This window comes from Melospiza georgiana, chromosome 3 (assembly GCF_028018845.1).
Source record: "Melospiza georgiana isolate bMelGeo1 chromosome 3, bMelGeo1.pri, whole genome shotgun sequence".
NCBI lineage: Eukaryota > Metazoa > Chordata > Aves > Passeriformes > Passerellidae > Melospiza > Melospiza georgiana.
The window spans coordinates 92,627,826-92,643,510 of NC_080432.1; the positions used below are offsets into that span (position 1 = coordinate 92,627,826).

The 15,685-nt window shown below is 37.0% G+C and overlaps 1 protein-coding gene across 3 annotated transcripts in view; it reads left to right on the forward strand.

The window, feature by feature from the left end:
* KIDINS220 (kinase D interacting substrate 220) overlaps nt 1-10,245 on the forward strand; it is a 75,185-nt gene extending 64,940 nt beyond the window's left edge. For all 3 annotated transcript variants that reach the window (XM_058019770.1, XM_058019771.1, XM_058019772.1), the window contains 4 exons: nt 2,861-3,001; nt 4,777-4,875; nt 5,737-5,985; nt 7,863-10,245. In XM_058019770.1, coding sequence (XP_057875753.1) covers nt 2,861-3,001; nt 4,777-4,875; nt 5,737-5,985; nt 7,863-9,131 — 1,758 coding nt within the window. In that variant the 3' untranslated portion in view covers nt 9,132-10,245. The remainder of the gene's footprint in view (nt 1-2,860; nt 3,002-4,776; nt 4,876-5,736; nt 5,986-7,862) is intronic.
* Nucleotides 10,246-15,685: the final 5,440 nt, after the last annotated feature.

Sequence of the window (15,685 nt, forward strand, 5' to 3'; positions counted from 1 at the left end):
GTACAGCCAATTCCTGTGAATTCTCATTCACTTGTTTCAGAGTCATTCCAGAAGCTATCATACTGGTGCTTCATGCTGGGCTGTCTGTAAACTAATGCTCATTACTAGCCTTGAGGTTTGTTTTGACAAGCTGCTTTTAGCTTTTGCATGGCAAATACTTTTCAGACTAATGTTCTCTAAGCATCTCTAACAAAACCACTAAGGCTGAAAAATGTGTCAGTTTAAGTACAGTTTTAATTCACTTACATGATGACAATATCCCTAAAGCTATTACATTACTTATTCTTCAGAGAGTGCTTTTCATAAAGAATGATTTGGATTAATGTGCATCTATTTCAAACAGTTCACACTTTAACAAAAATAGTCTAAATATTTCAGCTTTTATGTATCTTTTTTTATACACTGAAAGCAAAGTTTCTAAACTAGGTCTTAATGCATGCAGAAAGAATTGCTTGTCCTTGATTGTTAGAAAAATATTTTGATATGAACGAGAATCTGTTAAATTAGATGTGTGTAAAACTTTTCTTCATTTATTTCTGGGTATATCATAGATAATGTATTTGATAGATTCTGAGAACAAAGGCAATTGCTAACACATGTTGCTTAGGGACCATTTATTTTAGTGGTGCCACAAAGTAATTCTGGCTATAACAGTTTCTTTTGTTTTAATTGATAAGCCTTCTTTCAAAAAATAATTAAGATTTGAATTAACTGAGTATCTTGTCTTTGTTGATGTGTTGTCTAACTCATGCCAATAGTAAATAGTGTGTTTATGAGGAAATAATGGATCACAAGCTGGTATTCTGAAGAAAAACCCACAGTGATCTCTTAAAGAGGAAAATTAAAGATGTATAAAAGAGGTATATGATAAATAGATTATGGGTGAAGCTTCATTCTGTCATTTTCATAATTTTGATGATTTGCTTATATCCTTGACATGATACAGATTTTAGATGTGCTAAAAATCAGACTAAGTTAAGATCTAAAATTTGTCCTTTAGACATTGTAGTATCTGACATGTTCTCTAATGGAGTACCAAGCCCTAGTTTAAGTGCCTAGACTGAAATGGAACTAAAATGTTTAATTTTTCTGCAGTAATTTAGGTAGATTGCCTTCCTGGAAAATGGGATATATCCTTTGTTTGTTTATTATCCAATTGACATGACATAAAAAAAATTAGGAATGGTTAAAAGAACAAAGATTGGTGCCCCAGCTATTTCCAGGCAAGTGTGTGAGCTGCCAGGCTCAAATTCCCTACAACCCCCAGTAGTGTTCCCAAATGAAGCTGATAGTTACACACTTTAAAGTCCATTTCAAGGACATCTGGTGGAGAACTTTAGGGGAATTACATGTAATATTACCTAAACTTTGAAACTCAGAGTAGCTAGGAGTGTGCCTAGCTCCCCAGATCAGGATATCATTGATAACAGTAAATCAGAACTCTGAGGTAGTAGATAATGGGGTTTTGGATTGCTGCTTTGGAATTACTAGTTGAATAAATTCTTTGTAAATATCCTGGTTTAGATAATTCAGATAAGGTTAATGGCATTCTCTGTGATTATTCTTGGTTTTCACAGGGGTGGAGATTTAGTAATTTAGTAATTTATCTAGTAATTTATATTAATTCTGAAAGATTAAACATCTTCCAATAATTAAATAAAAATGGGAGACAATATTACAACTCCAAAACCAGTCTTCATTGGTGGTTTGAGGAATATAATAAAACTTGATTAACTGGATACTCAAAATGCACTTTTACATCCCAGGGCTTGTGCATGTGATGATGACCTCTGAAGCTTAGAAGCTCTTTTGCATCCTCCCAAAATGAGCTGTTTGGTGCACGGTCTACAGTGCTGCACCCAAATCTTAATTTTAAGAAAAAAGGGAAGGTGCAACCTCCCTCACAAGTGGAGAGCATACAAATATTTTTAACTGCTAGAACTGATTCTGATTTTGCTTTTTGAAATCTGGAAACACTATGTGTAACTGCATGGGTTCCCATCCAGGGGGAATATGGTTTTTTTTAAAGAACATACTGCCTTAATATACTGTCTACCTGCAGATGCATTTGTTTTAGTTTTCCACCCTTTCTTTGAAATTCCCAAAGGTAGCAACATTAACAGGACAACTCTTGTGTTACAGAGCTGAATAATTAGAAATAATTTCTACCTGAATCTTTCTGAAGTTTGGGGTATATGAAGCATCTTCATAGTAACTTGTAGGGCATTTGCCGTGCTGCTGTTTCAGTACTGTGGTGCACAGCCCCTTGGCTGATCTTGCATAAATAGAGCTGAAGGAACCTCTGGAAAATAAACAGATATTGTTAAAATTATTGTTAAAATTATTGTTAAAATTAATCCAAGTAGTTGAGGAGTTACCTTTGTTTTGAGCGTCTTTGAGTTTTAGGTCATCTTTGTCTGATAATACACCAGGAGATTTTAAGACAGAAAAATCTAAGTTGTATCTGCATTATTTGAGAAAAAAACCCCAAACATCCCAAAACCAAAGTAACTGCTAAAGTTAGGAGAAAACTTGTGAGTGAAACTGCATTGTAAATTGATTAACCTGTACTTAATATTTCTGATTTTTATGTTTTTTTACTTGAAATTATGTAAGAGGGTTATTTTGTCACAAAGGCAGGACTCAAGGTGCTGGTTTTTTTCTTATAAATACATATAATGAATGTTTCCCAATATATAGATATTCTGATAATAATTAAAAATGCCTGTGCATTCTTATTCTCATATCTTAATTTTAAAATATAGTTGAACACAGCTTGATTTGTGTTAGTGTGTATTGTGAATTTCTGGGTGTACTGAGTACCAGAACAAGTCTTATGTGCCCATTTTCTCACTTTCAGGGAGCAGGCACAGGGTCAGCCACAGGAGTATCCCATGTATCTCTGAGCGCAATGAGTGTGGAAGCTGTGTGTGAGAAGCTAAAGCAGATAGATGGTCTGGACCAGAGCATGCTACCTCAGTACTCTGCAACTATAAAAAAGGTATCAGCTGAATTTCATTTATGTGCTTAGTTCCTAAACATGGAAGAGGACGCAAGAGGAGGAAAATATTTAGTTACTTCTTTTCTTGAAAATGTTTATTAAAAACATCAGATGTTAAAATAACATCCTAAGTTCTGTGCATGACAAGTTTGGAGGACATTTTAATACAAGCATTCATTTTTCAGAGAAAATGCTCTGTTGAAAAGGACAAACACTCAGAACTATAAATGTTGATGAGACTGGTTATTCTGAGAAAAGAAGCAAAGAAAAATCTTTCAAAATTGCCATATGTAATGAAAAAATAAAAAGGGTTGCAAAGGTCTTCTATATCTAGGTAGCAGTATCCCTTACTTTTTTCTCTGTGAAAAATTGGCACATCTCTCCTGTTGTGAATGAGTGGTGAAGATGGTTCCATTTCTTTGTCACTGTCCACATCTATTTGCTTCAGAAAGAGATCACTGTATATTTTTCTGTCTCTCCTCTTTTCTGTGATAGATACTTTAACACTGAATTGTTTTTTGCTCTTGCATTTTTTTTTTCACAATTCTGTGTGCTCTATTTTACAAAGAATGGAAAAATATGAAGGTTGTCTTTAGTGGATTTGCTGAGCTGACTTTGTCCTGGAACCTATCGTATCTTAATATGGAAGGATTTGATTCAAGGATTAAGAGACAGGTTTTTCATAGGAAGCTTCAGCAAAGTTACTCAAAACAAGAAGTAGGATGCTAGATTGCAGGTCATTAAGTAAAGCTGAAAAAAAATTTAGTTGCGTCCTTTGCTCCAGACTGAAAGAAAGATGTGCTCATCAGTTGTCCCTAATGAGATTCCTCTTATTTATATTCTTGCATTGTAAGACTTACAAGGGATATCATGCAAAAAAGAAGGAAGAAAATGGCTCAGCCTGGTCTTTTTCCTGGCTTGACTAAGACCATCTGCTGGGATATGGGTACAGAACCGTTGAGATCCCTCAGTATTAGCAGAGCTCTCAACTTAGGTCTTCCATTTTCTGGCTGCTCTCCTAAGACATGGTTTTACATTCTGTCTATGCACTGATATATGGTATAAAGATAAATACCTCTTGTTGTTATGTAATGAAAATGGTTCTGTGCTGAATTTGGTGCTTTTGGAAGTTAAGCACTATATAAACATGCCAAATGTAAGGAATATAGATCTTGTTTAAGCACTTCTGTGTTGATCTCTGATTGATGATGAGCATTAGAAAGATGTCTAATCTTCTATCCCTGGGAATTTCTGATGATGGGAGGAATGTAAGCCTGTTTCATGCAGAGAGGGAACTTAATGGAGGCAGTACTTGATCTCAGATGCCTGAAGCCAGGGGTCAGATGCTGCCTGGGACTTCATTGTCTGATTATCTTCAAATGCTTGGGTGTCTGCAGTCCATTTCTGTTCTGAGTTGGAGAAATATAAGCAGATCAGTGTGGCTTATTGTCCTTGAAATTTTCCACCACTTACATGTTATTTCCTCATGTCTATATATAGGACACCATCATATTGCCTTTTTTATACACATTTTTAATGGATTTAATATTTCCGTTTTTTTCCATGACATATAGGTGTTTCTTGTCCATCAGCAATTATCACTAAATATACTTGTACAAAAACACATGGTTTTATATAGAATTGGACTTAATAGTGACTTTGGGAAATTTCACTAGTAGTCTGCATCCAGCTTTACCTCTACCTTTTTAGTCTGTTACTGCTGTGCCATAATTCTTGTATCCATAATTGACATTATTTAGGTGTATTTTTTTTAGGCAAATATCAATGGTCGTGTCTTGGCTCAGTGCAACATTGATGAACTGAAAAAAGAAATGAATATGAATTTTGGTGACTGGCACCTGTTCAGGAGCATGGTAAGACTTTCTGTTCAGTGTTCAGGTCATCATAAATTAGTCTTTTAATATGAGACTTTCTTTCTTTCTGATTGCTTCCTTATTGTCATCATCTTTAAGTTTGTAAATATTATCTTAAAGCATGAATGCATCTGCTATTTCGTTACTTTGTCTTTTTGTCTTAAGCACTAATGAGTAACTTTGCTTGTGAATTTGCATCTTAATTGATTGTCAACTCTGAAGTTTTTTACTCCTTTTTTTGTGGGATCTGTTTTTTCCTGTGTGAGTTCCCTTTTTGAAATTTGCTTATTTTAATGAAATGGTCAGAACTTAACTCTTTTTAAAATCTCTGTCCCACTGTTGAAGTTAGTCAGGGAATTCAAAGTATAGGTCATAATAAGTGCAAGGAATTGAGCAGGCAGGCTGTTACAGTGAGGGTTATGCATCACTGAGAACTGAATTTTCTCTCAATTATTTTTAGACTATTGCCAGTTTTCTTTCTTGAAATAACAGTGTGTCTGTCAACTGTAAGTCAGTCTTGAAAACAACAAGAATTACATGATGAGATTTATTGTTAGATATGAAGTGTTTGGTTTTGCTTTAAAATTTATAATTTATCACATACTAGTTTTACAAGAATATAAGTATTTTTGTGGTATGTGGGTTCTTTCAAGGGTTTGAGCAGTAATAAGAATAATTTATAAATACAAAAGAATTAGCAAGTGATTTTTCTACTTTTCGTGGTCAAAACTGCATATACAGGTACACATTTACAGCAGTGAATTCCTCATTCCTATTTTTAATGAAATTCTTGTTTATCAATTTTGAGAACTTCTTCTATTTATGCAATTACATTTAAACTGTCTCTCTTTGCACGTTAAGATACTTGAAATGAGAAATGCAGAAAATCAGGCTGCTCAGGAAGATCCTCGTGGCGCAGCGGAGCACGGGACAGCTGCGATTCCTCACAGTGACCTTACTCGCCGCCCTGGCCACAGCACCGAGCTGCCTCACACCGAGCTGACAGGGCTTGCTGGCCAAGCTCCCTACACACTGAACTTCAGCTTTGAAGAACTCAACACAATTGGTCTTGACGAAGCTCCTCCACGCCACAGTAACTTAAGTTGGCAGGTATTTAACAGAGAAATGTATTCTGCTTGCTTGCCTGTATGGAAAAGAGGTTTTTTCCAGTCTTGCTATAGACAAGTCAAGAAATAAGTCTCTAGGATAGTCCAGATGCTTTCAGTTCTCAGCCTAGGTAAAGCCTAGTGCTGCAGAGATGTAAACTCTAACCATACTCAGAGTTGAAGTCTTTAATTTTTGCCATCTGAAAAGTACTCATCTGTTCCAGTAATCACTCTTCATGACAAACAACCTAAAGCTATCATGCCTTTCTCATCTAGCCTAGGGTGGTGTCTTCCAAGGCTTCTGTATTTTTATATTATTCAGGCTTTGTGTATTAAATATTTTAGCTATGTGCTAACCAGACATTAGCCCATTCAACAAATGTATTTGTTAGGTTTTTGAAAATAGACAGTGCTCCATGACATCAGAGCCTTGTCCTTACAATGCATAACCTGTTCATAAACTCCAGAACTGACATCCTTCTCCAGCTGTGGTTTCTGCCATAGGCTGTGGTCAGTTTTCTTCTGTATCTTATGAGACCATGTCAAGTGTTGGGTTTTCATTTGTCTATCCTTAAGAAATAAGACTAATCAGTTGGTGGCTAAGTAGTGGTTAGAATTAAAAAAAAAAAAAGAAACAGCAAACCCAGTGGCGTGAACCCTTTTCATCTCTAAAAGTAAATTATAAAATCTTGAAGGTGCAACAAAATAAAAAGACACCCCAAATTCCTAACCATAGGTGATACTTTCAGTAATCAACATTGTGAAAGTGGGTTTGGGATATATATCCCAGAGATAGATTTCTGTCCCAGATACTTCTGAGTGTGTGCATGCATGCCTGTGTTTGTTTGTAGGATACAAATTACCCTTACTACCCATTTCCATGGAGTATCAATGTATGTTTTTTCTAGACCAAAGTGGCATTACAACATTTGATGTATTTGAATAAACAGTGCTTCTGATGCCTATATAGTTATCTAAAGTTGAATCAAAGGAATGAGAAAGGTGGTTTGTCCTTAAGAAAGCATTAAAATTCACCTGTTAGAATTTTTTAAGTCAACACTGACTTGTATTTCAGCTTCTCTGTTGTGGTGAGTTGGCCCTGGCTGGATGCCAGGTGCCCACCAAAATTTCTTTATCACTGCTCTCCTCAGCTGGGCAGGGGAGGGGAAATACAATGGAAGGCTTGTGGGACAAGATAACTGCAGGGAGAGATCTCTCACAAGGGACCACCATTGGCAAAACAGACTGCACTTGGGGAAATTAGTTTTAATTTGTTATCAATGATGTCAGAGTAGGGTAGTGAGAAATAAAACCAAATTCTAAAAGCAGACATGGGGGCAAAGAGGGTTATGTTTGTCAGAAAACTGATTTTTCTGAAAACAGATATGTGGAATTTTGCCAGGATATATCGGAGTATGTATGGTGGAGGTCTTTTAAATATATTTTTGAGATTTGTTCAACATTTAGATGAATTCTTGCTGTCTTTCTAATATAAAATGCAAATTTTGTAAATGTATGAAATGTATTAGAAAAGCTCATCTTGACATACAAATCCAGTCTTTGTAATTATACACTCAAGAGTTAGTCTCAAATACACAGGAGGAAATGCTTATTTTGTGGAAATTTTTCATTATGGGAACCAAGAATAGGAATATTTTCTCAGTTTAGTTTGTGTGTGTGATTCCATATATATGTTTATAGTAAGCATATTTAATTATAGTGTTTACAATTTCACTTGCATAATCTTATTTGCAGCAATGAAAAGAATAATTTAAGTACATATTTAATGCTCTGAGTTATTTCATGTAAGAAGATTGGTAAAAGTAAAAATAGATGGTTCATTTAACTGTTACCTTTTTCTCTTCTTTTTTTTTTTTCCAGTCACAAACTCGTAGAACTCCAAGTCTTTCAAGTCTTAACTCTCAAGATTCTAGTATTGAAATATCAAAGCTTACAGACAAGGTGCAGGCAGAGTACAGAGATGCATATAGAGAGTATATTGCTCAAATGTCCCAGTTAGAAGGAGGTGCCAATTCTACCACTGTAAGTGGGAGGTCCTCCCCTCATAGCTCAAGTGCTTTCTACATGGGCCAGAGCACGTCGGGGGGCTCCCTGCACTCCAGTGCAGAACAGGAAAAAGGAAAAGACGGTGAACAGAAACAGGATGATGGAAGAAAGTCCTTTTTGCTGAAGAGGAATGATGTTGATTACAGTACTTCAGGTGTTTCTACTAATGATGCATCTCCTTTGGATCCTATAACAGAAGAAGATGAAAAATCTGATCAGTCTGGTTCCAAGCTTCTGCCAGGAAAGAAGTCTTTGGAAAGAACAAGTATTTTCCAGGCTGCAGATTTAAAACTTAAGGGAGTTACTCTCCGGTATCAGAAACTTCCCAGTGATGAAGATGAGTCAGGAACTGAAGAATCAGATAATACTCCACTTCTTAAGGAAGGTAAAGATAAGAAAACAGATATCAAAATAGAGAAGCAGCCCAAATCTCCAGAACATGGGTCTGAACCTATTAGAACCTTCATCAAAGCAAAGGAGTATTTGACAGATGCCCTTCTGGATAAGAAAGATTCATCTGACTCTGGTGTAAGATCCAATGAAAGTTCTCCAAATCATTCCCTCCACAATGAAGGAGCAGATGATTCACAGCTTGAAAAGGCAAATCTCATTGAGCTTGAAGATGACAGTCACAGTGCAAAAAGAGGAATTCCACACAGCCTTAGTGGCCTTCAAGATCCAGCTGTGGTTCGCATGTCTATTTGCTCAGAAGATAAGAAAAGCCCTTCTGAAAGCAGCCTGATAGCAAGTAGCCCTGAAGAGAGCTGGCCAGCCTGCCAGAAAGTCTATAATTTAAACAGAACCCCTAGTACAGTCACCTTAAATAACAACAGTGCTCCAAGCAATCGAGCTAATCAAAATTTTGAAGAAATCCAGGGTATCAGAGATCCATCTCAAATTATCCTGCACCCTGGCTCGGGTTCCAATCCAACTGCAGTTCAGAATGAGAACCTGAAGACGGCTGCTCACAAGCGAGGCCAGCGTTCAAGTTACACCAGGCTTTCAAAAGATTCATCAGAGCTCCACACCGTTGCAGCCTCAGAGGGAGCTGGGTTTGGAGAAGAGAGAGAGAGTATCCTGTGAAAAGCAGCCAGGTTGAAAAGAGTATGCTCATGAATTGTAGCTTGGAATTCTTTGTCAGTCTGTGGTTACATTAATCTCTGTAGTTCAAGCTTTCAATATTGTAAAAGAAGGCCTAGATTATTTTCAGTCATTTTCTCTGAAAGGAGGAGTAATTTTTACCAGAAGCAAACTACTTCAGACCTTCCCCACATATAAAAGCAGTAGTTGTCAGCATGGAAAATCAGTTCTTTATTAAAACACTGTGCAAAGGTTTGGTCAGGGGCAGATTTTACAGAAGTATGGTTTAATTATGAAAAGTACAATGTGAATTTGCTTTTCTCTTGGGATATGTATTACTTATCCCATCTAAACATTCCGTTAATTCTCCATATTTGCAAGTAAAGTTAATGCTGTCCATCCTTGCCATTCAATGTTCAAGATGCCAAAACATTGAATAGCACAACCTTACCAAACTTTGCATAAATTTATGAATTAATGTGTGCAGCATAAAATACATTTGTTGAAATTTGAATGTTAAGGTACTTGTTTGGCTATATGTATGCTTTTGCTCTCTGTATGTTCAGTAGTTACTGTTGGATTTGTGAACTTTGGGTAGAGTGGTGATAAGGTTTGTAAGGAATGTTGTCTTGATGTGTCACTGGAATTGGCAGTTATTTATAAGGTAATACCTTATCATTGACTTAGTGGATCCATTATTTATTATAGCTACACAGTTTGCAGTCACTGAATAGATGGTCTCCGTAGGTGCAACCACCAGATTAAAATACTGTAAGGGTAAAGTATGAATATGATGTTTGAATTTATGAAGCATTTGTGGCTGTGTGTGGTTTTTCCTTGGTACAGTGTTTATCATTTGGTTATGGAAAGAAAAATAAGCAGTGTTTGCCATTTTAAAACTAATGCATACCTTTTGGAATCTTGTCAAAGCTGTTCTCCAACATCTTTATTTCTGAAGTACAGTGTTTGAAGATTTTTTTAATCATCTAAGTAATGTACCGGAATGATGTTATAGCAAATACTTGTACTGTCCAGTGAAATCTGCATGGTTTTGAGGAAGAATTGTTCAAGCTAGAGTCTGCTGATAGAAAGAAAATAAAAAATAAATTGGCATGTTGGGCTTGTGTCCAAATTTCTTTTTATTTGCAGTACTTTGTTTCTTCATTTGATAAAAATATTAAATCCGTGTTGTTATGGGTTAAAGTACTTCACAGATTCAATTCTTTAACATGCATTAAAACAATATACTTTTTAATGTCATGCTAAATAAGTATAGAAATACATTTGATAAATGAAATTGCCAAAGCAGATGTTTCTAAATTGAGTGCTGTGAGCTGCAGAGAAGTGGACATCTCTCACTAGTCCAGAGCAGTATTCCTGCTGTTTTGGCAGTCACATGTGCTGGTAACTCCGCACAGCCTTGCTTGTATCCCAGTGCATCTCCAACCAGATGCTTCCCAAGGGACCTTGTGGTCTTGGCCTTTGTTTTCCAAATCAAGAGGATGCATTTCTATGCCAGAGTCAACAGAAGTGTTTCTGCCTTTATCTAGGCTCTGTATTTTTTCAGTCCTTACAGGACTGGAGATGTGATCTGTACATTTCTGGATTTGGTTGGTATGTTATTTGGTTGAATTAAAATTTTCTCAGTGTTACAGAAGTACTGGAGACTTGTGTGCACTATTAGATTAATAGTTCAGCCAAAATGCCTCCCAAAACAAAATATGCAGCCCCAAAGCCTGTGTAGCTTCATAATACTTTGCCAAATCTTTGGGAACAGTTTTTTGGGCTGGGTTCTTTGTCTTAAAAATAAGAGTACATTACTCTGCTCTCAGGCATTTTTGGGATGTGAAAGCTTTTGACAAAAAGATACTTATAATCATTGTTTTATAAGAGAAGACAAGTGTAGCCTTCTTCATTTAGGCATATAGTATTGACAAAAGATACAAATTATTTGGAATAATTTTATCTTGATTCCTCTAAATAGATGAATGACAATTTGTCATATGGTTTTGGGGTATTTTTCTTCCCGAAAGTTTTATCCCTCAAGTCTTCATAAAATACCAACATTGGGATAAAAGAGAAAACTTTTCAGTGTTTCTGTCCTGTGTTCACTAATACCAGTGGAATTGCTTACCATCCCTAGGAAGCAATAGTTACAAGAAACTGTCTGTGTAAGATGGCACAGGACTTTATGCAATTCCCCCTTTGGGTATGATGATCCATGCCACACATGGGATGTGGGTACCTAAAGTCATTTCAGTTCCAAACAGTGGTTCTGTCCAGTTTCATGGACTGCTTTAGCTGTGTTATATAGTAATGCAGGCTGTAGTTTATATCATCAAATGTGTTCATGGACTTTTTATTTAATGCCTTCCTATCAAGGTTCCTAGAATTGGGAAATATGAATACTTTATGGCCAGTTTAAGAACAGCATGCCATAAGAGCTGGCTTTTAACAGGACAATAAATATAACTGACTCAGAATTTTCTTGCATAAAAATAACTAGACAGAGTGAATTCTTCTAAGTTTTTTTATACAGGTGCTCCTAAGCTAAAAGAAGAAACTGGTAGTATGATAAAGGGAGAGAAGAGAAAACAAAGAAGGAAGTGGAATGCTTAATACAACAGAGTAGTAAGTGTCCTTTAGTACATAACAGAAATATATATTAGTTACTGTTTAATGTTTTTTAACATGTAGAATATAATGGAGTAACATTTGCAAGACTTAAAAATACACTGCAGTTTCCTAGCTGAAACTTTTTTTTTTTTCTCTACCGCAGTTTCTATGGCTACTTGCTTGCATAGTTGCACAATTTTTCGAGTTAAGAAACCATAAACAATTTCCAGTGTTGAAATATTTAATGGTAGCTCTGTGACTTGTGGGAATCATAGAACCCAAGAGTTCCATGGAAAATGGAAATGAATGAAAAGTATAAAACAATAAGACAACTGCAAACTTATTTCTGGTAGTCGCTGCTTTCCAGAACTCTTGTAATGATAGTTTATGTATCCACTCTAATTTTGGATGGCTGAATGTACAGGAACTTGAAACCATGACTACTTTGTCTAACTGAATCTTAAGAGCACAGTTTGGCTTGTCCTCGTGTTATGATGCCTGGATAGGATTGCATGGTAGGGTGAAAATAAACCACTTTTGGAAGGAAAATTTGGATGCAAGTAACATTCCAGGTTTTATATGAGACTCTTGTGGCTATTTGCCAGCCTTTTCCAGGATTGCAGTTTCTGAGGAAGTGAGAGAGGGAAGTTCTTACATTTCACTTGTAAAACTTGTGACAAAATGATGGTCTGGTAAAATTCTTGGAGATCTGGGAAAAAAGTTTCCAGTTTGTGCCTGTCCTGGTCATTCTGGGATATCTGATCACCCTGTGTGACTTTGCCCACAGAGCAGAATAGGTATGGGATGTTGGTAAGTTTTCAGACCCTAGCTTTCTTAACTTTTCTTTTCAAATACTGTTACATTTTTTTGTTTCTTCCCTTTTTTTTTTTAGTGTAGTCTTTGGGAAATTTTCCTGAGACACACTTAGCATGAGTTTATAGAAAATGCTGAAAGTAGGTAGTTTCTCTTGTGGTCTGGGGCTCAACTCTTCACTTCTGTCAACAGAATCCACAAAATTTCATATGTGCAGCTCTCATGGGAAGCTTTCTGGACCTTGCTGTAAGAATATGGGAAGTTCTCTGTACAGCTACAGGATAACACATGCAGAGGAGCCACAGTTCAGCCTGTTGCACCCTGTGGCCTTGATCATTTTTATCAGCTTTATCATCTGTTACAGGTTTGTTTAAGTTTCTAAACACATTACTAAGAAATTGCCAAAGAAAAATAATACCTGAATATTTGAGGTCTCATAAATGAAAACTACAATAGTGCTGAAGTAGAAGTGTTCATACCAGTTAGTGAATTTTCAGACACACGAGGGAAAAACATTATAGTCATTGGTGAGATAAAGACTGATTTTTGGTCTTTTCTGTGTTGTATAGGAGTTGTAGTGGGAGGGCTTGGAGCAAAAGTCCAATTCCAGTTAAGCAGAGACTGGAAAGACTGTGTTAGACTTACATGCTGTTTTCTGGCAGCCTTTGTGCATCATGTTTTCTAGATTTCAGTTAGATTTCTTAAGGCCCATTTTATTAGATTAAGGGCAGGGCAGGCAAAAATTTTACTTAGAATCTTTCTCCTTGGGAATACAGAACAGTTTCATAAGTTTGACATATTGTCAAGAGTTTCTGAATTGTAAGAAACAGAAGAAAACAAAAGGGAAAATGGGTGCTCAAAAAAATTCACAGTATAAATAATCACACACCATGTTTCCAAGCTTTAAGTCTAATATTTATGTTTTCATGTGTGGGTCTGACTCCTGTGATATGCTTAATATTTTGGTTAAGTTTTCGTTTAGAAGTTTATGCCCTGTCTTCCATGAAGTAAGACTCAGAGCTACAGGGTTCTTAGGAATGGCTTTTTGCACTCACAAGTGATATAGTTCTAAAAGAAGACTGACACTGACAACACCAAATGTCAGGGCCTTTAAAAACATTAACAGGTGGTGTTCTTGCCCCCGAATTGTTGTGATGGTAACAGTGGATAAACTTCTAAAGGAAATTCTGTTAGCCAATTTTCTTCTCTTACTGTATCGTTATCTTTGGGTCACCTAAGGGGAAGGAAAAAAAATCCCTGGGATATTTTAGAAGAAAAAAGTCTTTTGGAGGAAAGAAAAGACAGGTGAGAGATTGTGTAACATTTTATGTAGCAAAAGGTTACAATTGAGAGTGCTACAACCCACCCCCAGAATGACAAGGGTAAGGCAGATTCTTGTTAATGGATGCCTTGGGGCAGCTTAGAGTAAAAGACACTGGATGGCTGGTGTTTCTAAATATATGTAGGGTTTATTGCAGAACAGTTTGGTTGCAATGGAAAGCAAGTATGTAGCCATTTTGGTTATTATTGACTATATTAATATAACAATATACGCTTTAAAATATATATAAGGAAGGGACAAGAATAGAAAATTCTCACCATCAAAAGGTATCCTTACACCCGTTGGTAGTTGTAATTATAATGTCTGTTAGTCAAAGTGGTGGTTGCAGACCATCAGGTGGTGGGAGAAGTCACACAGCACCCCCTAAAACACTACATCTGTTGAGTTTTCATCAGCTCAGGTTCAGGTGATAATGGGAACACCTCATTACTCTGGAACTCCCGGAGTGGGGCGTTCCAGGCTGGCTGATAATTGTGGATGAAGGCTGTGGTTCACGGGACACTTGGGAAGCCTTTGACACCCTTAGAGCTGTCTGTGTGAGCCCAGTAGAGTCCATTATGGCCCATCAGCAGAGAGGCAAACCTTCAGGTGGAGTGCGAATGTCCCAGTACTTGCCCCGCGGGGGAGCCACCACAGCTGAATTCACTTTAGTAAGGACACGAAGACATTCCCGAGCCTCAGGGTTTGCCTCTTTCCTTATCTTGCTCAACACCAGCTGTAGCCTGTAGAGGCGTGCTCGCCCTCTGCTCACCCTCTGCACCTGGGCGGGTGCTTTGCCCATCGCCGCTTGCCCCTGAATGTTTGAGCTGTCAGCATCACTTGTGGATACATTCTGCTCCCAGATCTGGGATGATTGGACAATAGCACCCCTTTATCTTATCTCAAGTGCCTGTCACTTTCCACACTCCAGTCAGTAGGCATAATCGGGGTGGGGTGGGGTGAGCTGCCCTGGTCTCAGATGAACAGCTTCTTTGCAGTTTGCTAGAGTGGGCAGATGTCCTCTGATGATTTTTACAATGTTTAAGCCATGAACCATTTCACACTCTCAGAGTTGGTGTATATTTCTTTTAAAGATGAGATTCCAGCAGTGGAGCATACTTCTTGTTATGTGAATTCTCAGAGCTGCCATTACACAGCACAGTGTTCAGGTTCGTTCGTGTTTCAGGTCTGAGGACTGAAATTGCATATCCTTGTTCCTTCTTACAGAAGTAACCTGGATTGCAGAATTATCTTTGTGAGTAAACCAGAGTGTCTGTATATCATTACTGGAATACAGTAAGTTTATTGTTTATGAAAGAGAAGGGGAGGAAAGGAATGTTAGTGGTCCATTATAAGATTTTTCTTTGTGTCCAGGATTTCTAATGGTAGAAAAGGAAAATTTTGAATAGTTTGTACATGTCCCAGGAACCTAGAAATAAAAACAAAGGCATAAAATATTGACTGTGGGGAACAGTTAAACTAAAATGGAAATTTTGTGATGCCTTACTGCCTTGCCTCACTAATTAAACCACAGGGAAGCAATCAGCAGAGATTTAACTTTTTGGTTTTGAATATTACTTCTGAAATAATGTGATGGTTTGTGCTTGGCTAAAAGCAATACATATTCTTGAATATGTTTACATATTGCAGTACCATCAAATCTTCCTCATTTGTTACAGTACTATTGAGAGGCAGCAAAACTTTCCTAAGTTCATTTTGGACACCAAAAATCTTTTCCCACCTCAGCAGTGGTAGAATACAGAATGATATGTATTTTTTAGGAGAGTCCTGAGCTTTCATCTGCCAA